Here is a 23,263-nt window from a genome sequence, read left to right as displayed (position 1 = left end):
AACTCCTTCCCTGTACACTTTGGCAAACAGAATCGCAAAGTTGGCATTGAATATTCGATGGGAAAAAAAATAGAAATCCGAAAGAAAGAGGAGTTTATGTCACAGCCAGGGGGACACATGAGAGGAGGTCCCCCCACCCCACATCAGTCATCCAGGCTATTAAAAATAAGTCAGTGGTTGTCCTCATTTAACTTAACAGTAAATGTAATTTTTGTAAAATAAAAATTGTTGGGCTTTACTTTTTTTACATGTGCACATTGGTTTTATAATGGAGCACAAAAATAGAATGATGACTTTCGTAAAATTCTTACAACTGAACGAGTGCCTCCATAGATTCCAGAATAATGACTCTTCATTTTGAATTAAATAGTTTAAAATAGTATAATATATGTGTCGTTGGTTAATAAGATTCATCGTCATATAGCAGAATCCGCTGTGTTGACGGAAGCTAGATCATGATGATAATTTAGGGTTGGAAACACTAACCTTCCACAAAAGCACAACTTCCCAACGTCTTCATTAATTTTCATGCACAAGCTTCACTTGTATTTTGTCAGTTTACGACAACAAATTCCTATACACCTGACCTTACTTTCAAAAGAAAAGTATGTGTAATCCCATCAGTCAAACAACATTCCTCCGAAGCACATGGACATGCACCGTAGCTTGAAATAGTTTTGCCATATATACACTATTACTCTAAAGAGAAATAATATCCCTGCCTTCTAAAAATTAAATTAGGCCCTTGCTGATGACTAAACCCCTGATGAGAGTCTTACGTTCGATTCTCACTTGAGGCAACTTTTTTTAATGTCTCGTTGCATTTCTATAATTAATTAGAACATATTTGTAAATTAAATAAAAGAAAATATAACTGATTTACCATTCTTATGAATTTGATTATATTTCTTTAAAACTATCCTCTTATCAATGGCTTAAAGAAATTGTCTGGTTGTAAGACCAACAAATCAAGAACATTTATTATATTGATGTTTAATTACGAATTTGCCTACATGTGTGGCGGAGTGGTTAGCACAGCGTGCTACGATGGTAGGGATTCCAGGTTCGAATATCCCGTCCCGAGCATAGGTGCTATCTACTGGCGCAAACACAAAGATCTGTGCATTTAAACAACGGCACTAATACAAGAGTCTTAGTTTCAGCTGTGCAACCCACATAAATCAAATCAAACAACATTGTTTACAATATCTGACATGTTATACCTTGCAAAATTAAAACACCTGTGTCCGTCTCTCCGCAGGGCCACCTTGTGGAAATGCCTCTGGATTTCCTGAAGAGTGAAATTCTTACTCCAAATCCAGTCACGCTGGAAGGTGTAATGCCCACAGCTCTCTGGACATAGAAGTCTGGCAGCACAAAAAAGATTGGCGGTAACGTATTAACATGCAACAGTTATATGCTCACTGTATTCTGCAAAGATCAGTGAAAGCATCTTGCGAAGCTCTTCAATATGGAAATTTAGGTTTCAATTTTTAAATGTAATTATTAGACTATTGTAGATATATATTTTCTTATAGGAAGAATCAGAAATGTGGTTTAAGGTTCTGGTATGGTATTTCTTGTAGTTCAGTAAGAAGCTTTCTCTGCAAAGAATAGGCATTAATGGCATCAAAGCTCTTAAATATGTTTCGTAAATTGATGTATCGATACTTAAGAACGTTGCGAATTGAATTGTTTTTTCCTGGTCAATTTTGAAGGACCACCACTGCTTTCATTATTTGAGATTATGGCATCTGGGATGGGAAATGGAGACTGATGAGATGTGAATGCTTTAGAGGAATCAAGTCACCTTGGGCCTGTTGCACTGGTCAGTTCCTACTTCGACTTATCAATTGTTACATGATTTTGCTTCAAGCTTCTGGACCTCATCTTTTAACTGTATATTCTGTTCCCTAATCTTCAACATACAAAGGGTGTCCCAAATGAAACACAGGATTTAAATTAAGAAAAGAACATGTTATATTTATTAGTTGGCAAAGTTATTACATTATTTGAAAGGATAAATATTGCCATTAAATGTGGAAAAGGATATCTGACAAACGTTCTCTACAATGCATTTGACACACTCAAATTCTTTTGACAGAATTCTGGATCAGTTTTTTGCATAACAGCAGCTCAATACCGTTGATAACTCTTTGAATTTTTGCTTTCAGTTCAGGAATGGTTCTTTTCGCAGCATAAACTTTGGACTTAATGAATCCCCAGATGGAAAAAATCGCACGGTGTGAGGTCGCACAGTTGTTTCATTTGGGGTGCTTCTAATACCGAAAATGTCAGATAATTTGCCCACAGTCTCAGTACTTGTAATGAATTTTAAGGATCGTCACTTGCTCCTCCATCGTATAGTGCTCCATGTTGACTAACCCCAACATTTTTACTCCAACGTGTGACCTTGCAGAATGCTGCTAACCTTGCATAAAAAAAATGGCGCTCAATTTAAATCTTGCATTAATTTTGGGTCATCCTTTACATGATCTTTTACTTGATTCGGGTGACCCATGAGCTCGGCAAATCAAGTTTCACTTCAAATGCTTCCAACTTCTCTCTCATGAGGTCAATGAGCTGTTCCAACCCCAGGAAGTACCTCTTCCTATCATCTGTCCCCTTACGCCTTTGAAATTAATCTGAAAAAACAATTGAATTCGCAATGTGGTAACACGAAACATTACTTGCACAATATTAACAACTGTAGTTTTTCAGAGAAAGATCTCATGTTTCATAGTTGTTGTTTTTTTTTATAAAAAAAAGAGCAAAATATCTTGTGATTAAGATTTAAAATTGCTTACAAATCAAAACTGGTGACTGCTGTTTTTTGTATCTTGATAATTCATTAATTATTTTGTATTATGTGCCTTGTAACTTGATATTATTTGAAAAATAAGATCTGATGATAAGCTTTAAAGTAGTTCAAAACAACATATATGTAGCCTGAGATTAATAGTTGTAGTGTTAAAAGTACATAAACAATCATGCAGACTATATATTCCATCCAAGTCACAGTGGAACGTGAAATTTATGTTCCTCTTTTTAATATTTTCAAGGTCTCTGCTTTTTACCGTCCTGGTCCCAACGTAGCAAAATGTTACAAAATTTAACGGATTATACAAATCCTGCATTATAAGTTATTAAGCCAATGTGTTTCGTCTGTGAGTTCTACAGAATAAAATTATACATGGGAAATAGAAGTATTTTTAAAATACTCTTTCAAAGTTAGACAATTCAAACTCAAGGATTTTAACATTGTGGAATAAATAGCAGTGACATTTAGTAATATTGTCTGTGTACTTTTATTTGAAATACTAATACTTGGATGGATCACAATTGTCAGCAAAAGAAACTTATTAGAACATTGTGTAGTATTCTGAAGATAAAGATCTATTTAGGAAATATATAGATGAAGTTTAACTATAGATGGCCATTGCCTTACGTGCAAGAATTTAAGTGTTATTTGGGCAGATAATCTTAAAAGGGAAACGCACATTGGGCCTCTTTTATTTTCCCTATCTATAACTGCGGAGTCATGTAGAGTACTTGCATGGGTTAAACTTGTGTATGCGTTGAATAAAATTTCTGCAGCTATTTTATTATTATTGATGTGTTAATAAGATAAGTGCTGGAAGTGTTGTGTGCATACTAGTGCGCTGCATCGAGGCCTTTTTGCTCGATCGTCTAATAGTTTGCATGGATGACACTAGATGGCTTACGGAATGGACAGTTTCTTCGCTCGAGCAAATAATGCTCGAACTTTCAAACGATCTGTATACGCTCAAAGTCCAGTAGTTAACGTATAACTGTAATTTGTCTGTAGTAGTGGTCCTCTAATATGGATCGTGAAGTGAAATTGAAACTTAAGTGAACATAGTCATAATCTCCATGTTAAAATGTAATTTAGTGTATCTTACCAATACATAGCAATATATGAAAATGAATACATGATTATGGGCTGAAACGTCCAGGATGAATTTTTACACATATATTTCTATGATTGAAATGATATTTGATATTCTATATATTCGAACGTGGGACTTCGGTCGAGCATTTTCGAGCGAAAATGGTCCAATGCAGTACTTTAGTGCATACAAAATGTGGGATCATATTGGCACATGTTTAACTTCTGCACCGTTATTGTATATTTTATATAGGATTATTGTTATTGGCACACGTGTTTTGTGTTGTTGTAAATTGAAATGAACTTGCATTTTAGTAAAGTGCAAAGACATGTGACTATTATGGTCAAAGTGTTGAGCTTTAAGAGCCTCTTACAATTGATTTTTATTATTTCATCTATAGTTAAGTTGTAAGCGTTTGTTTAAAAATAAGTGAGCATTCTGTTTAAAAATAATGTACGATCTTTTGTGTTCATGTAGACAAAAATTAACGTTCTTTCTATATTAAAAAGCTTGACTCATGCCACATGCCAATATCATAATGTTATAAAAGATACTTACCTTGGCACTTACGGTAAAATGGTTATAGTAGTACCATATGCTATAATTACACTACATTCTACACATTATTTCCCTCTCAAGTGATTGTTTTTGCACTTCCGCAACAAAAGATGTTAATTCAAAACGTCACCAAGTCATTTCCCGAAGTTGGTATCTGACCTGTGATTAATCACGTGCTGTCATTGCGTATTACTTGTTGTTTTTCAATCCAACTCTTCCGCACTTCAAAACATGGCTGAGGGGTATGACGAAGGACGACAGATTAACTCTTTCACTGCGGAATTCTCTGGCACACAATATCCCTTGGCTGCGTAATTAAATTTGAAAAAATATTTTTTTATAAACAAATAGTTTTCACAATTACATTGCGTTATATACGAGAGAGAACTTACAAACTTCATTCTTGCACTGGAATACCATTCTGTAGTCCCTGGTGGTATGATAATTTGAAAAATTTTGAAATTTTGAAAAAAAATTTTAGAAAGAATAATTTTAAAAAAATGCATTGCAAAATATGTTATAGAGAAATTACAAAAGTCATTTCTTGCACTGGCAAACCATTCTGTAGTCCCTGATGGTATGGTATTTCTCAAAACACAGGATGACACCGAGTGGTGGAGCAGCGTGGAAATTCGTAAATAGTATCAAGATACTGGGTGGTGAAAACTTCAGTTTGTTCTGCTGTGTGTTCAAATACTGAGCGGGGGAAATATTTGATAAAACAAGAAAATGGTGTGCTAAATACTGTACTGTCACCAAGTAACTTAGTATTTGCCTGTGTCGAACTTCCCGCACCTAGATCAATGCTGCTTTGCACTCTGCTCCATGATGTTACGGACGGCGGTACAAATTCTTCATCAGACACTACACAATCACTGTCACCAATTGAAGTCTCATAAAAACTGTCGCTATTATCGTCACAATTTAATTCACCTTCTGATTCAACAGTTGAGTAACATCATTATCAGACAAGTGTTGACGACTTGAAGAAGCCATGTTGTTTACATTCGAACATGCATTTGAAACTGACATGTCAGAGCACTCAACGCTCGTATTCTAAACGGAGGCGTAATTAGCGACATCATACGGATATAAAGAAAACTACAAGTTCAAATAGTTCCAAATAGTATCTACAGATGTCTGAAGGCTACTAAAAGCGACGTACTGCGGAAATGCAACACCCGCAGCGAGTGGAAGTATGAACTCGCAATAATGCGACTTCCGCAGAGCAAGACACCTGGCGTGCTGTGCATAAATGCGACGACCGCAGCGAAAGAGTTAAGTGGTCTCTGTTTGATGTCTGTGCATTGGGGAAAAGTACATATTCAATGTCAATTTTATGATTTGTGAAATAATTATTATAAAATGTAAAATATAAGTTTCTATGACTGAAGGGCAAGATATGAAATATTACTCTGTCCTCCCTTCCCATCCATGCCCTGGAGAAAAAACCTGCACACACCCTTGATGTGAAAGATGAAGGTTAATATATGGTGTTCCTATGGACATATGGCAAATTATAGGATATGAACCATACTATGTGCCAGGATGAGTATCTTTATAATATTTCATATACTTGATTAAGAATTTGAGAAATAGTGAATACAATTGTCCCATTATGTGACGTGATGTTTGCAAGCAGTGTGCTCAACGAAGTATATCTTGCCATATTTATCAGAAATATATGTCTACTTTGAATATGAGGGTAGTTCAAAAATATTTATAGCATTCGCTCTTCTTGGAATTTGGTAAAGGTGTTACTAACATATTGAGCATACATGTCCCATGACTGCCAGTAGTTTCATCCTACACTATTGATCTCCACAACAAGAAGTTTAAAAAAAAAATGTACAGTGTGGCCAAGAAGTTCCCGTACCCCTACTTGCATGTATCCTGTTGTTACCATGTTGAAAATTGGCCACTATTCTATTGTTTGGGAATGATTTTGTTTTCATGGTTGGCATCTCTGCTCTGAAACTCTCATGGAGTCACTCAAATATGTGAGTTGTTGCACCGTGGCCGATGTGAGCGGACATGGTTGCAGCATTGAGGAACGTGTGCGAGGGTGCTCGAGCGATAAAGTACAAGGCAAAAGATGTACTATAAAGTAATGTAAAGTTTCCAAGTATGTCATAATATAAATAAATATTTATGTTCTGTATATCTAGGGGTAATATGTACTATGTAATACCGAACGTTTTACTTGCTCTCAGCCTGTTGTTTTCCCTTATAACTTTCAAACTAATGGATGCAATTCAGTGAAATGTGAGACAGACATACATTGGTGTGTGAGAAGCACTGTTACGGAAGGGTACAAGTGTGGCGGCGCTACTCTACTGCAATTCATGTGACGCCTGCGCAAATTAAATTCCGACGAATACCTTCCGTAACATGAAGAGGCATGCCCTGGCATACCTCGATAGTGATGACAACCACTTCCAAAATTTGCTACGAGCCCATCATGCTTCTCCTACAGCAAAGCATGTCCATGTCAAATTTCACTGGATTACGTTCATTAGTTTGCAAGTTATGAGGGAACATCTGGGTCCAAGTGCAAGTAAAACACCCTGTATAATGTTGAGGAACTTGAACTTCTTGGACACCCTATATGTTATTAAAGGTTACAATACACAACATGCACACATATATGCACAATTTTCTTGTGATAATTTCTCTTTCCTTCAGGAACATTCAGGTCAATGGCTTGCCCAAGAGGGGTTGCTGGGAATCATAACCCCCCACCTTTCAAAACTCCTGGGCATGCCACTGGTTCAGATAGAAAATTACGTCAAACCAAAAATCTTCACGGTTTCCAACTTGTACAATTTGCAACAGAATCTTAATGGAATAAAGAGATGATGAGCTGAATGTTATAAAATGAACATACATAGACATTATTCGTAAATTGAAAAGAACCACTGTAACATGTAAATTGCCCGTTTAGGTCATCATAAGCCAACTGCAGATGGAACATGCTGTACTTTAGAAAAGTCATCAACTGTAGTGTTCCTTTCAGTAACAATATTTTTACGCACAACGAACTTCCGTTGCTCTGTTTTGCAATAAAGTTTTATGTTTTTAAGAGTATATTATGCAAGTTCTAAAATACAGTGGGAATTGAAAGACATTATGTAGTTGTCACTTCTCAATGGTATTATTCATATTTTTATTATGTATAGTTTGTTGATATTGTCACTTCATATTCTTTTGTTATAGTTTGGAAAATTTTAATATTTTTTTGCTGTATGAACCTAAAGTACAAGAGTACGTTGTGAGTATTTCAAAATATTTTAGCAATATCTTGTTATTGTATGTATTGAAAATGTTAACATTGTGCACCAGAAATGATGCATTGGCTACTGAGCCAGAACTCAATTGGCAGGTGGTACTTGGAAATTAATAACCCTTACCCGTGGTGCAACAGCTCGTGAAGGAAAACGTCTACCTCTCGACTTCGGCCTAACTCCCACCTGCTGAGGTGATAGATCATCCAACCAGTTTCGAAAGACGTGTGGTCAGCATGAGGAACCCCCAGTTGTTGTTGTAGGTTTCCATGAACAGGTTACAATGCTACTGATTCGTAGCTTCCTGATTTCCTCACGATGGTAGGTGGCCACTGGTCCCATACACAGGGCCCGAAATCTCAGGAGAAAAGTTCTTAGACCTGAAAGTTTTCTCCTAGTAACTAAATTTTTTTATGCAGATCTAAAGAAAATAATATTTCGTGTTCGATAATGGAAATTTCAATAAACTCTTGTACACATTTCGTGGCTTATCTCAGTTAGATTCGTGGATTTCTTTTCTTATTTGGGGGGGGGGGACTGAGAAAAGAGGCTGGCGCCTGAATTACTTTTTAGTTTTGTCTACCCCTGATAATAATAATTTTGATGTAATTCTTGAATATTTTGAAGAAAGAATTGGTAAATTTATCCTTATAGATGGAGTGGAATTCTGACCCACTGATATCTATGAATATTTTGAACATCTTTTAACCCTTTGTGGGTTGCGTGAGAAAAGTTATGTTGATGATCTTATGATCTCAGAGACCAGGTTTTTCAAATATGCCAAATTAATTTTCTAAAACACCAAATCCTCAATTATTACGATTAGATCTTTTCTTTCAACAATTGAGATTATATAATATAAAACCATAAAAAGGTACTCTTTGTTAATTCCACATGGAATGGCAGATCGGATTTTCAGTAAAAAGTCAAAAGCCGCACATGTACTCGGACAGCAAGAGGCTTAAACGAACCCTCCCTAGCGGCTCCGATATGTTAGTAACACTGGAAACAAAATCGTGGTGTAAAAGAGGAAGGTTAGAAACTCAGCTAGACAGAGGGAGAGTGTTGACAAAGCAATCACACCCGGAACGAGAGACCGTGCGCGACCAACACAAGGTTAAATGTTATAATTTCCAAGCATTGGTGATGGTCAAAATCGATAAGAGTATCGACATTGGTATGGGAATCTATGGGGCTCAGCTCTAATAATATATTTAGTACATTTTTAACGATGCATTTTTTCATTAATAGTATTTTTATCAGCCACTGTTATGGTGGGATTAAACACACTTGTAATATGAAAAGCAAAGGACTTCCATTTGGCCATCTTTTCTTCTTTTTCTTCTTCCAGTTTTACTTGTCCATCTAGTTTCTGCTTGGAAACTGCAGTGGTCTAGTTGGTAGGGCTTCTGACTACGATGCGGGAGACCTGAGTTCGATTCCCAGGGTGGGTGATCTATGGTCAGAATTTTTCTGGTCTCGTCCCTACATAAAGTGGCTCTGGGGATTGCCCAGCCTCGAATAAATGGTTATGGTAGGAGGGGAGTGAAGTCAGCCAGAGCACAGTGCCGATCACATCACCTATCAAAGAATGTATGGACCCTACACCCACATCCCCCTATATATGCTTCATGGCATGGTTCAAAGTGCGGGGGAAATTTTACTGTAAGTGGGTTTCATGTTTGTGCCAATTTTATTTGTCGTGTGCAAGGAAATATCCAGCACGTAGCATTTGTTACATCTGCACTAGTTTTAAATTACGAGTACCTGTCATAGTGTCTCCTGTCCGCCTGCTTGAATTCCGTGTGCTTAACAGAACTGGCCTCAAGCATGGCTGCTCGAAGCCACAATGCAACACTTTGTGATATAGGTGAAACACGCTTATAATATTTACTCTATAACTTGACACGTTTAAAAACAAGTCGCTGCAAATAGCTGTTGCGCAGCTCACACCACATTTCTTCACTCCATTCTTTGCAGCGACGTTGGTTTGCAGTGTTTCAACCTGGAGAGAGCGGAATGGTCTAAGGATTTTCAACGAAATTTGTATTTGCTTTTTCCTGGGCTGTTTTCTTCCTGTCGGAGTACAGAACTTAAGCTCACCTTTCGCCAACGACTCTTTTCCTTCTTTTAAAACTTGAACTCCCCGATGGAGCAGTGGTAGTGCCGTCGCCTTGTAATCAAGGGATCCCGGGTTCGATTCCCGGTGGAGGCACATAGTGGTTCGGATCCCACTTTAAACTGTACTTCCAGTCCTGATTAGCCTTACTGTGCATAAAGTGGACTTAAAACAACAAATCAATCCAATCCAATTCTTTTAAAACTTGAGAAACCATCCATTCAGATACTCCCATGGTGGTGCTTGTGGTCTCGACAACATTATACTTAAGTTTATGTAACTCCTTCTGATTTCGCAAATATGTTGCAACATTGTAAACAATTTATCTGGCCTGTCCTCTAAGGGGCTTTCCTTAGCAGATTGTGGATTTCGTTGGACCCGGCATGATTTGATTTTTGCATTTCAAAAATATGCAGCCAAGATTAAAGAGCAAGAACATTTCGGTGCTTTAAAAAAGAACACAGGCAAGCGTGTTATCAGATTGCCTTCTCGTAGTGATTGTTGTATGATAAACAAAAGAACCCCCACCCAACTCAGCTTTAAAAAATAACCAGGCCACTGCTCGATGTCGCATTCAGAAAATGAAGTCATTCGCCCAGTAGTTTCTCTTTGTTATAAACGTAAATAAACTGCGTAATACTACAGTTTACGATCCGGTCACCGCACGCATTTTCAAAGACCGGGATTAAATTAAATGAACCACTGATAAACTGATATGAGCCGGCACCGACAATCTACACAGTAAAAATAGTTTATCATATTTGTTTTAGCTTAATTTTGCTGAGTTGGCACCACTTATAGTCTCAACCTCAGACCAGTACGTAGAAGAGTGGTGGGGAGGATGACGTAATAGGAAGTGCTCCACAGCGATCTGCGCATATCGGGACTTAACTTGTCAGACTATAGTATCTACTCAGTTGTTATTACAAAATCTGCATCACTCAGACCAAAGAAAGATCACTCATCTAAGTAGTCATTGTATTATTTCTAGTGCACATTGAAACGGTGAGCAATTTGAAAGATCTGAAAGTTAGTAACAAAGTATTTCCTTGCTGCTACCTCATGTAAAATATAGTGTGGTCCACGTAGTCCGTCGATTTACATTTTTCTACCATTTTTCCAAATAATAGAAATAATACTGTAATTACTATGTCAGCAAAGTTTATGCAATCTGTTCACTATTGTTTGTTTTTATAAAATTGTTGTGGAGGAATTAACTACTCATAAATACAGGGTTGTATTAATAAAAGTGACCACATTTGGAGCACGTGTTCCATTTTGTATTAATAAAAATGCTGAGAACATGCTCATGTTTAGATATAAATAAAAAAAGACTACGTTCTTGCAAATTGATTATGTGCTCATACACCTTTGCACACATACGATCATGTGCATGTGTTTATATTTCTACAAGAAGCCTCTAGATTGGAAACTACTTGTAGGAGGACTTGATTCATACAAATATAGAGCACTTCCCTTGAGCACTGGCTCTGATACAGTTTTAGTGTGTGCGCTCATGAAAACACCTCCTCATTTTTATTAATACAACCCATCGTTTTCAGTGTGTTGTATCTAGAATAGCTTTTATCACTTATTACGCTGTGTGGGAGCATATACAATATATAGTCGTAGATTGGAATGAATTTTTTATTTGTAATATTTCTAAGAATATTATAGAATGTGGTGCTGCATTTAAGGATTTCAGTTGTAGGTGAATAGAAATTTATTTCAGATGTGAAAAATATATATAGCGTTTTTTTGCATATTGATTTTTATGAATGTTTATATTTTTCGATGAAAAATAAACAGGTTTCAAAATATTTATTTTAGTTTTGACTGCATTTAATTATGCTTTTTATACAATATTGTGTTAATTATTTTTCATTGCTGTAATGCTGAAAATATTTTGCATGACAGACTTGATCAACCAGCTACAGAAGGTTGTTTGCTATGGTAACAAATTCAAACAGCTGTAACTGATGAAAAACCATGCCTCCACCAGCAGAGATGTTTGATGTGGTAGATATTCTGATATCTGATGTACATGTATTATAATATGCTTATTTTATACTAATTATGGTTATATCTTCACGAGTATTCCACCATGACACATTCTTTTGTAAAAGTAAAATAATTTCATCCACATATTTCAAAACGTAATCCAAAGTTCCTGAAAGCATGGCATTCCCTTAAACTTTAAACAGCCAAGCCGGGTTTTCGAAAGTAACCCCTCTCTCGCTGCGGCCTTTGTGCGCGATTTTTAAATTTTTACACATATTTCAGAAAAATGTTATATCTCAGAGACGATTTGAGCGATCTACTTCGGATAACTTTTGTTTGAAAGCAAAAACATTGGAGCACGTGACCGTGTACAATTCAGAAAGCCAAAGTGAGATAAACGGGGTTGGGAGGGGCCAAGTCCCCAAATTTCAATGGGAAAGAAAATCTGGCGTTCGCCCCCTCTTCTCCCGTCATTTTGGAAAAAGGGCGCAAACTTTTGCATTGTTTTCAAAGAATAGACCTTTTGCAACAAAGTGAAACTTGTTTAAAGTCCCTAATTCTCATACGGGCTGTAATATGACGCAATATGTACAATCCTGCATTTTGGCTAAAAATAGCTAATTTGCATATTAGAGAAAGGGGGAGGGGGTGGTTTTCCTTCCACATGACATTTCAAAGTCTTATCTCAACATCTGTCAGCATTTACAACCTCACATACAAGTATGAAGGTCCTAAAAGCACATGAATGTTGTAATTGGCACCATGGATCATATATGACCCATTCGCTGTTTTCGCCTATACTTTCTAAGGGTCATATATGACCCATTGGCTGTTTAAAGGTTAACATTTCACGAAATTTGGCATATACTCTGAAAATTTTGGGACTACAGCTGTAAGTTGATGCGTTAATAGCCATTAAATCTAGGTGAGTAGTGAACATAAAGATCTGCTTCCATCTGCCACATGAGGAGAAATACATACTCGGGATACCTCAGAGACTTCCTTTTTTTACAGTTTTTAAGTGTATTTAGACAGAATTGAAATGAATATTCTTGTGGGAACCTTTACCTCATGCCCTTAAGAAATCATGGCTGTATTTAGAAGTTTATTTGAATGGTTTAGAAAGTGTGGAATTATTATTTTAGAAGCAAATGATTTAAGTTAATACAGTTGAGACTGCTTTATACCGGGTGGCCAGAATTAGTTACCCAACTCAGAGCCCTCTGTAGCCTGTTGGAGGCATCGTAGAACTCTGACATTTGGTGAATCCACTATGCAGACCATGGGGAAGAGGATGGCTATAAGAAAATAGTTCAATTTTCCGCCACCAGGTTGAAATGTGTCACTGTACTTCCATGATGGGTTGTACAAATAATCACGTTAAGTGATTTAGCTGAGTTATTGATTGATTGATTGATTTAGTTTATTTTACTTCGCGTTTTGTGCCTCTTGGCTAATTTGCGAAGATGGGGATGAGTGATGAAATGATGAGATTGATGAATGGACATTCACAAACAACCAAGCCCGACCGGGATTCAAACCCGGGACCCTTGGCGTCACAGCTCGATGTGCTAACCACTCGGCTGCTTAGTTATTAATTTGAAAGACATTTGCTAGTGGCTGGAAGTTGCGAGAAAATAATCTCTCGTTTATTGCAAGATTGCAAGGTAAAGGCAAATCCATAACCAATTGGAGCAGTTTGTCGTTATTACAACCCATCATGGAAGTACAGTGCCACATTTCAACCTGGTGGTGGAAAATTGAACTATTATTTAATAGCCATCCTCTTCCCCATGGGCTGCATAGTGGATTCGCCAAATTTCAGAGTTTTACAATGTCTCACAAACAGGCTACAGAGTGCTCTTGAGTTGGGTAACTTTAATTCTGGCCACCCCAGGGATGATTCCTCCATGTAGGAAGTGAGGAACTTCCTACAATTCATTTATACTTGCTTCCAGTTCTCTACTTTTTTAGGAGTTTAATAATAATGCACATTATAAAATTGAGCGCAATGTACGTACAATTGACTAGGTTAGCTACTGTCAAGAGTTGACTGGTGCTGCTCGTTCCAGCCGCAGCGCCAAAGACGATGGACACACACGCTTTGCTGCCCCGACTGAGGAACCTCGCTGGTATCACTACAAACAGATGGGTGAGGAGTGGAAAAGGGGCAGGGTGAAAGTTTCGATTTTAAAGCATCCAGCGAGGAACCATCGACGAGTTCCTACAATCAATGGGGTTGGTATCAAAATGGTACTAAATCTTGCACAGTTTGATCTTCATTGGCACCTAGCATCCTGCTTTTGGTATAATACATTGCAGCAGGTCTGCAAATCCAAGGTCTTTCAACCACTTTTTCCCTGTTCTTGAAGGTCTGGTCTTACAGGCTTTCAGTGACGTCATAAGCAAGCAAAAGCATAAATTTCCCCACGGTTAGTGCCAGAAAAAGCTTGGGGGGGTGGGGGGGGAAGCAGTTCTAAATCCATTCTATTTCCTTCACAGTATTTCACCTTTTCATTTTTTTTTCTTTCTTTTGATCCTGCGGTTCAAATATTGTTTTCTGAAAATAATGTTCCTACTTGACAAAACACCAAGTACTTCATGTTTACTATGCTTACGAATGACAAGACTGATCAAGATTTTTGTTCTCTAAGTGACAGACATACTTACTTAGACAGAACCTTTTCCCTAACATATCTTACTTTCACACCAGGGATGGTCAACAACATCAGGATTCCGGAAAATTTAAAATCTCGATTCGGAAATTTTACTACCCAGATTTCGGAGAGAGACGTTTAACAATGTTTCGGGTAGAATTTAAGAAAGTTTTGTCTTACTTATTTTACGATCATATACAATGTAGAAGAAAATGAATTTGGCCATCTCTACTTCACACGTCTGTACGAACACTGTTATCATCATTATCAATGTAGAAATCCCCCCCCCCTCCCCCTCCACGGTTGAAAGATTGACCCTGACGTTTGGCAAGTCTTGCGATGACTACATAAAAATGTCATGCTTCACCACTGGCGTGACTGTAATTGAAGGAATTTTTCAAACCTTCCTCGGTTTACCATAATTTCTTCCTACACTCCAAAAAAGCTGCGAGTCTCCACTGGGCCACCCGGTACATAACTGAGTTCTGCTTAATTCCCTTTGATACGTAAATTACTGTAGGTCCCAGCAAAATATAATTTAAAAGCATGTTAAGTACACTTATTTGTACGTAATGTTACGTACTAAGTTTCATAAAATAGAGTTGATTTGTACGTAACCAAGCTACAACTGTGACAGTTTTTAGTTGCTACTGGTCGGCCATGAAGAACATAAAAGAGGAAAGTTACATACACACTTGACCAGAAAGTAAAATTTATATGGGAAGTGGACCCTTCCACATAAAACTAAAACTAAAATAGCTGCATCACTTATACCTTTGCACAGTAAAAGAAATGCTATTTTAGACGATTTTTTAAAAAATGGGTAGTAAAACTAAAAAAACAATAGTGTCTACAGCAGTATTTCAGTACGAAAGTGTTCACTAATCAAGTTACAAATGTAATGTATTTAAGTACCAAACTTTCAGATGCGTTAATTTACCGCTTTATGACCGAAATAACCTACATTACATATATCTTGTTCCTCAAAATAAATGCAATTACAGACATGGCATCTAAATCTGATTTGTAAGTAATTCTCAGTTACACATATTATTTGCTCTTCACCTTGACATACGTTATAACTCAGTTATATCTTTTTAATGTTTCCTTGTAAACAGAACTATATACCTAGCTTCAGTGGTCAGAAGTAGCGAGCTACTTGTAGCGTCGCTACTGTAGCTAGCTACAAAATTTGTAGCTGTAGCGATGCTACATTTTGAAAATTGTAGCTGTAGCGAAGCTACAAAATTGCTGTAGTTGTAGCGAACATTTTGCTACAGCTACATTTCTTCTCAACATTTTGAGGTGAATTTTGAATGTGGCAACAGCATCAGAGAAAATCGACAATAACCCTTTCTCTTGCAAGAGGTTCATAAAGACAGTCTATTACATGAAGATACAGATTATCTAGATTGTAGATTATAGATATCTGCGTAATTTATTTAATTAGTATCTGAATAATTCAGATATCCAGATAACTTATTGACATATATGAATATATTCCAGCTAACAGCTACGTTTTTTTTAGCTGCATCGCTATTTTGGGGATTTCATCTCCACTGCCTGCATTTTTTTTTGTCTACGTCATTGTCCAAGTCTGTGGCCATATGTAATTATTGGCACATAGTATGTGTTATATATTACCTTCTTGCATTTCATAGGTACTTTCCTGTTCCATATTAATCTTCGAACGCTTTAATATAGTCCACCACCCATTTGTCCTCTTCTGTTTACCTCCTCATCTATTCATCCACTTCTCTCAATCATGAGAAAGAGGTTGAATGGTTTATTTAATTATTCTCTTATCAATAGTCGCTTTCTGCCACTTTCAGCTAATTGTGAGAATGAGGAAGAATGATGAATGATGAGCAGTGTGGGAATGGAGGAGCAGGAGGATCCCATCCTCCCAACTTGGTGTCTTTCCTAATTTTTTTTTGTTTCCATTTTATGCATAGATAAGCTGATCGAGACTGGATCTGAACCACTATGTGCCTCTGCTGGGTATCGAACCTGGGGCCCTTTTGTAATCAATGGACTCCTGGTACTTTTCATTCAAAATGCTGCCTTCATATCAGTCTATAAAAATGAAATATTTATTCTCAAGAAAAATATGTTGATGTGAACATAAATACGTAATCCTACCAAATTTTATTTGTGTATAGTTGTAATTTGGTACCCACAATATTCATATATCAAATTTTAATTGATTTGTCACTTGCATAGGTATGGTATTCTCAAAAACTATAGTAAAAATAAGTAACTGAAGTAACACTGCTATCAAAATTATCGAATGACTGGAATCATGATAATAAATAACAGATCTATTTATCAGTAGTAGAGGGTTTTTTAATACCCATATGGTTGTTTTTTAACTTTTTTATGCAGAAGTAGCGCAAAAAGTAGCGAGTAGCGAACAGGAGTACCTTACCTAGCTACTTTTTGGTAAATGTAGCTGTAGATGTAGTGAAGCTACATTTTTGGACGAGTAGCGGTAGCTGTAGCGAAGCTCCTTTTAAAATGTATCGTTCTGATCACTGCAAAGATTGATTAACATAGACTTTCAAAGATCATGGAAAGAGGACCAATTACTTCTATGGTAAGTGATAATTACTTGTCCTATATTTAATATACGAATGGGAAGAGGGACCTACTACATCCTCGCCACCCCATAGACAAATGAATCTTCTCAAGCCTTCCCAGCGACATTGTGGTAGCATCAAGGGGTCCTAGTTTGGATACCCACTGGAAGCCCATAGTGATTCAGATTTCACTTTGAACTGTAGGACCAGTCATCTGATTGACATGTTTACATCATAAAAGGGAAGTGCTTTAAGAGGAGTCTACAGAAGAAAGAAAGGAGTGGTACAGAATGAGATAAAGGAAGATAAAAGAAGCGACAGAGAAGAGAGATCAACACAGTGAGGCCTGTACCGAGGAGTAGGCTCTAAGGGGGAGGGGGCGATTAAGGGGTCGATTGGCCTCAGCCTCCCCCTCCACACACACACACACACACTTTTCGCCAATTATTGCTCCTGCGCGATTATCCCCTGTTCCAAGTATCTCTGGAGCAAGGCCGCACATAGTAACAGAAAAGGGGGGGAAATCGAGTGGGCAGAGTGAAGCAGTACACACTGGTGGGAAGGCTGGTAACTGCAGTCGCTTTCATCCATCCACGCAATCCCATTCCCTCTCATGTGTTTATTGGTGGAACCGTCTCCCGTCACTACTTGGTGCGCAGACGAGCGGCTAGGGACAGCATTAGCACCTTGGCAATAGTGTTGCTCACGGGACGAGACGGGACAGGCTTTTAAAAATTCGAGACGAGACGAGATTGACCATGTGTCATAAGACAAACTAATATTTTCGAGACGAGACAGCATTTCCACGAGACGAGACAGGCCAAAGTCTCGTCTCGTGGGCAACACTACTTGGCAAACACATGCTAACAGCACCAAACCTCACGTAGGCATATAATAGCTTAAATAAACAAAATATAACTTGCCAATCCTATTTACATGCTTATTTATGCTATTATATGCCTGCGTGGATAGGTTAGGCAGGTCAGATTTGGTGCTGTTAGCATGGATTTCCCAAGGTGCTAATGCTGTCCCTAGCCGCTCGTCTTGCGCAGAGACTTACTTGTTTTCGTTCACCTCCTCCAGATATAGATGCGACAGGGTGTAAAATTACCACCTGGGCGCTAGCGTCGCTTCCAATGTGGCCGCTGCATGTAGGACACATCTTTGGTTTACGTTCAGTTAGTTACTAACTGCCTATAGTACGTAGTAGTAGCGTGTGGTCATGGTTCTTGTGGAAGAACGTTAAAGTTACGCGATATTTTTAAATATTTATAATCTGATGCGAATTCCAGGAACTATAACGATTAATGAAGGTGAAGTTGTACTGAGAACATAGCAATTGTAATTTAAAAACGGGAAATGCAGATGAAAGTAATATTTACGCACTAGTCCGAAGCAGGTCTGTACCATTCTGCACCTCATGTTGTAACTGGGCTCTCGGATGGTATTTGAAAATAAAGCAATTTACGTGTATGCTTGCAAACCTGGGACAGGAGAAAAATGCAATCATATCGTAACCGTTCTTCCTCTAAAGGAGCACGCTGGTTTGGTAATAATGATTATAATAATCACAATTCCGTGACCAGGCTATCTACACCGAAAAGGACATTATACTTAATGCAACTACAATATTAACATTCGTCTTCTTTTTTTCTGGTTACATTTAAGACATTAATAATTCATTCTAAAACTATTGTCGTCTTCACACTTAATCGACTTGCATTTGTTCCAAATTTCGTACATAATACGAGGGTCATCCAGAAAATAAAGACCGTTTGTTTATACAAAATTAAAAACACAATATTTATTGGAAAAAAAGCAATTCTGTTACCTGAAGCTTCCTTCACTTCTCTACATAATCACCACCTACATTTAAACATTTGTCGTATCTGGGCACGAGCTTCAGAATTCCCATGTTATACTCTTCTGCCGCCAGTTCATTAAGCCAGGTGGTCACTGCATTCTCCAACTCTTCATCACTTCCAAAACGTTTACCGCCAAGAAACTCTTTCAGCTTAGGGAAAAGGTGGAAATCGCTAGGAGCAAGATCCGGACTATAGGGTGGATGATTAAAAATTTCCCATCCGAATTGATCCAGCAATTCTTGAGATGCACCAGCAGTGTGAGGGCGGGCATTGTCGTGCAGAAGCACAATTCCTCCAGAAAGCATTCCTCGCCTCCTGTTTTGGATGGCTCGCCGTAGTTTTCTTAGAGTCTCACAATAACGATTTGCATTGATCGTAGTGCCTTTTGGCGGAAATGCGCAGGCGTTCTCTTGTTTGAATGCAGCGACCACCTGGCTTAATGAACTGGCGGCAGAAGAGTATAACATGGGAATTCTGAAGCTCGTGCCCAGATACGACAAATGTTTAAATGTAGGAAGTGATTATGTAGAGAAGTGAAGGAAGCTTCTGGTATGTAAGAGAATTGTTTTGTTTTTTTCAATAAAGATTGTGTTTTCATTTTGTATAACCATAGGGTCTTTATTTTCTGGATGACCCTCGTACATTATTTATCTGGATGCACGACTATTGGGGGAAAAGTGTTATTTATAAAGTACAATTTGAAACTTTATTTGTCTGGTAATACATAAATAATATTCTTTCGAAAAATTATTATGTGAGCAGACTCGTGCATTCTTCGTAATTTTCTTGCTGCATTTCAGTACATGACAGTCAATCAATTCTGTTTTCCTGATTTATTTACAAATTTCACTTTGTTCATACCTCAGGCTGGATACACACGAACCCTTTTTACATGTTCTGACGATATACAGCCAAAACTGAACAGTACAGGTTACTCTTTCGCACCTTTTCCATGCTTTGAACCTTGAACGACTTCAACACAGCTTAGTGTCGGAACGTAGTTCCAATGAAGCTCATCAGATGGCATAATCGCGAAAAATAGATATCACCATTTAACTCGACCCTGTCACTGAAATCCTTTTCAATTTATGAGGTAGATCCGTAGTTGGGAACTCACTCTGTATATAGATGTATATTATCCATTATGCTTGCTTACTGACATCCTCAACTTGCCCGGAAATGTTTTTCTCTGTGATCGCTTTCCGATAAAACCCTGGCTACGCTCACCGCTGTTATTCTTGTTAGTTCTATGAAATGGTTGTAATTCGTCCGCTTTTATGCCACGAAATTGTTCCAACAATCAACATATAGTCGACGTGCTAGCTGCGTTAACGACCGGCTGGCTTTAAAATCCACGGAGCGAGCCCACCAGCTGCAACAATCATATTCAACGCACAGTGTTGCCACACATCTACTCTACGCCACCTTGTCCCTCCGCCTTCCCACGGTCTCCACATCGAAGTTGCAAAGTACGGCAACAGCGTATCCGCAGTCATGTGACTGAGACTCCACGTGGAGTAGACGAGCAGGATGACAGCTGCGCCCATTGGCTGCAGGTTGAGTGTGATTGGACGAAAACAATTCGCTCGCTATTTATCCCCACCCACGTTCGTGGCGGCGGTTTTCTTCAGTTCTTCGACGTTAACGAAAACGCGTGGGCTGTAACAGGATATGTACAGTCAGCGGCAATAGAAATGGGACATGTAGATCCTTAAAAACTAGCTTCGCTCTAAGGCGTTATGCGTGTTGCCTAACTGTATGGCGGTGGTAGAAGTTGCCATTGAACATTTTCTATTAAAATCAACTTATCGCTGTGGAGTTAGGCAACACGCATAACGCCTTGCGGGGAATCGAGTATTTCAGGATATAGGTGTCCCATTATTATTGCCGGTGAGTGTACACATATTCATTTTCTTTTGATCTAACGCGTAACATGTAAATAGCACAAACCATGGCATTGTCAACGTTACCTACACGTAATACACCTCGGGCTGCATTTTGCAGACTAACGAGGCTCTGGCGTCTGAACACATAGCCAGTATAATCGTCAGTGGGAGTTGTGTGCTGTCCCTTCATCTATTTCATCTTATCACAATTCATCCTCATCTTCGCAATTAGCCAAAACTGGTAGAAACGCGAAGTTAAAAAAATTAATTCAATCAATCAATGAATCAAGATGAAAATATCGAAAGACGCACATAAAAATGTCTGCGGGGGGGGGGGGAGCAAAGCAGAGCCCTGCCTATGGCGCCAAAATCTCTAGCTAAGAGGCAGTGAAATGCCAACACAATAACAAATCAAGTTGAAGAGTACCGGAAACTTTCTTCCCAGAACAAATCACTGATAATTATAATTAGTAGGGCTACGATTTTTATGACTTAGCATATTTTTTGTGGTAAGGGTGATGTGTTCCCTAACTATATAGAAATTCATATTGTGAAGAAACTAATTGAATTAAGGTACTTTTTTAAGAGCATCATATTTTGGCATAATTGGCCATTTCTACGTGATACAGCATATTTTGATGCAATTTCGGCCATATTTAGCATACTTTCGCTTTTTCAAGAAATATGCAGTCATTTTGGAACAGGCCCGTAGCTAGAGGGGGGGCAGGGGGGCAACTGCCCCCCCCTGAGAGCCTGCTCTGCCCCCCCTGTGAAAAATACAGAACACATTCCTACTTCGAATTCTCACTAATCTTTACAATTATATCATGTGTTACTCTAGCAACATTACAAAGACACTTATTGATTTTGTGATTTATTAGGCTGTATGGGATTCCGGATAATGTCGAATCAGGATTGGAGGGGGGGATTCCCTTCCAGATTAGACTTCGGGAAATTATTTCACAATTTGCAGTATCTAGAACAGTTGTGACATTTTGAGTAGTATTGTATTAAAGGTGCCTAATGTGTTTGGATGTTTTTCTTGGATGTGTTGCTATGAACTTTGAATTGCTTAAATTTTTGTTTCCCAAGTCTATCTTTTGGTAATAGTGTGGTAGAGAGAGGGTGGATATTTGATTTTTGTTACTTTGCGTTGCTTTTCTGCCACTTCTAGCTAATCGCAACAATGAAGGATGACATGAAATTGATGAAGAGACACTCATAAGCAGTGCCGCAACTACAGGGGGGGCAGGGGGCATTGTCCTCTCCCCCTGACCTTGACAGAAGTCCATTCTAGGGGAAGCAAACATTTAAGTAAGAAACAAGACTAGGAGAATCTAAGAATAGCAGAACAATTGGATACTCATGATGGAATTAATTTTTACGTGTTCCTTGCATTTTTCTACCAGACGGACAAGAGCACTTGCAAGGGGCACAAAGGGGCAATTGCCCCCCTCGATTTCAAATTTTATACAAATAAAAAAACATTTCGTAAAATTTTCTTGCTCGCTTCGCTCGCAATTTCTACTGTTCTATTCTATTCTATAGTCCAAGATCAGAGCCATAGCTATCTATGGGGCGGCAGGAGTCGGCTCTGGAAGCCAAAGGATCTTTATGAAGAAAAAAATGTTAAACAGAATGCCATGGTGCCCCGTAAAATTATTGCACCCTATTAAAATAATTTCTTTCTATGCAACTCAATATGAAATATTACTGATGACACTGTAATCCAAGAAGTCATTGATCAATCAAGGGATTCCTATTTGTTTGTCAGGTGTTAAAACATGTATTTCAACTATACTACAATTCACACAATATTTTGCAAAATGGTTAACGTAACCAGTAGGCAAACGCCTGTAGTGATGCAAGAGAGAAAGAGAGTCCGTGGTGGACTAAGGGACCCATGTTTTAATGTTTAACAAGTACAAAAAAAATGTATTAGCTACAAATGTTTACACAATTCATCAAAGTGTAGATAATATGTAACCATCATTATTTAATTAATTCTATTTTCTTGCATAACACAACACAATGGTGTTGTTGGATTCTCATAAGATCCCTTTGTGTGTAAAAATCTTCCATACTAGAAACTAGAGGGAATCATTATGAAGCATGATTTATAAAGGGCTCCCTTAATCAGTTCTGCAGAGAGGCCCAAAGTTGTTGGTGCATATTAATAATCTATTAACATTATCGCCTGTAAATATCAAGTAGATACAGTCCCTATTAGCCTACCTAGGTATTTATGTTAAACTTCATATTCTTTGGCAATCTGGAAAGGTCATTATCGAAATATTGCTATTTGATGTTGCTCGAAGTTCGTTTGTTCGTTGCACTTTCAAGATATCATCCCTTTCTGTTACTTATCTCTTTTTGTGGAGGGGGCAAGTGCCTCCGTGTACC

The 23,263-nt window shown here is 38.0% G+C and overlaps 1 protein-coding gene across 2 annotated transcripts in view; it reads left to right on the top strand.

Moving 5' to 3' along the window:
- Window positions 1–11,683, top strand: part of Pld (Phospholipase D) — a 170,842-nt gene extending 159,159 nt beyond the window's left edge. For both annotated transcript variants that reach the window (XM_083133813.1, XM_083133812.1), the window contains exon 24: window positions 1,262–11,683. In XM_083133813.1, the coding sequence (XP_082989939.1) occupies window positions 1,262–1,363 (102 nt within the window). In that variant the 3' untranslated portion in view covers window positions 1,364–11,683. The remainder of the gene's footprint in view (window positions 1–1,261) is intronic.
- The last annotated feature ends 11,580 nt before the right edge of the window (window positions 11,684–23,263 follow it).

Source organism: Lepisma saccharinum, chromosome 13 (assembly GCF_977018435.1).
Source record: "Lepisma saccharinum chromosome 13, izLepSacc3.1, whole genome shotgun sequence".
NCBI classification, from domain to species: Eukaryota; Metazoa; Arthropoda; class Insecta; order Zygentoma; family Lepismatidae; genus Lepisma; species Lepisma saccharinum.
Note: the sequence above shows the minus strand (reverse complement) of the source record. Positions and strands in the feature narration are given on the sequence as shown.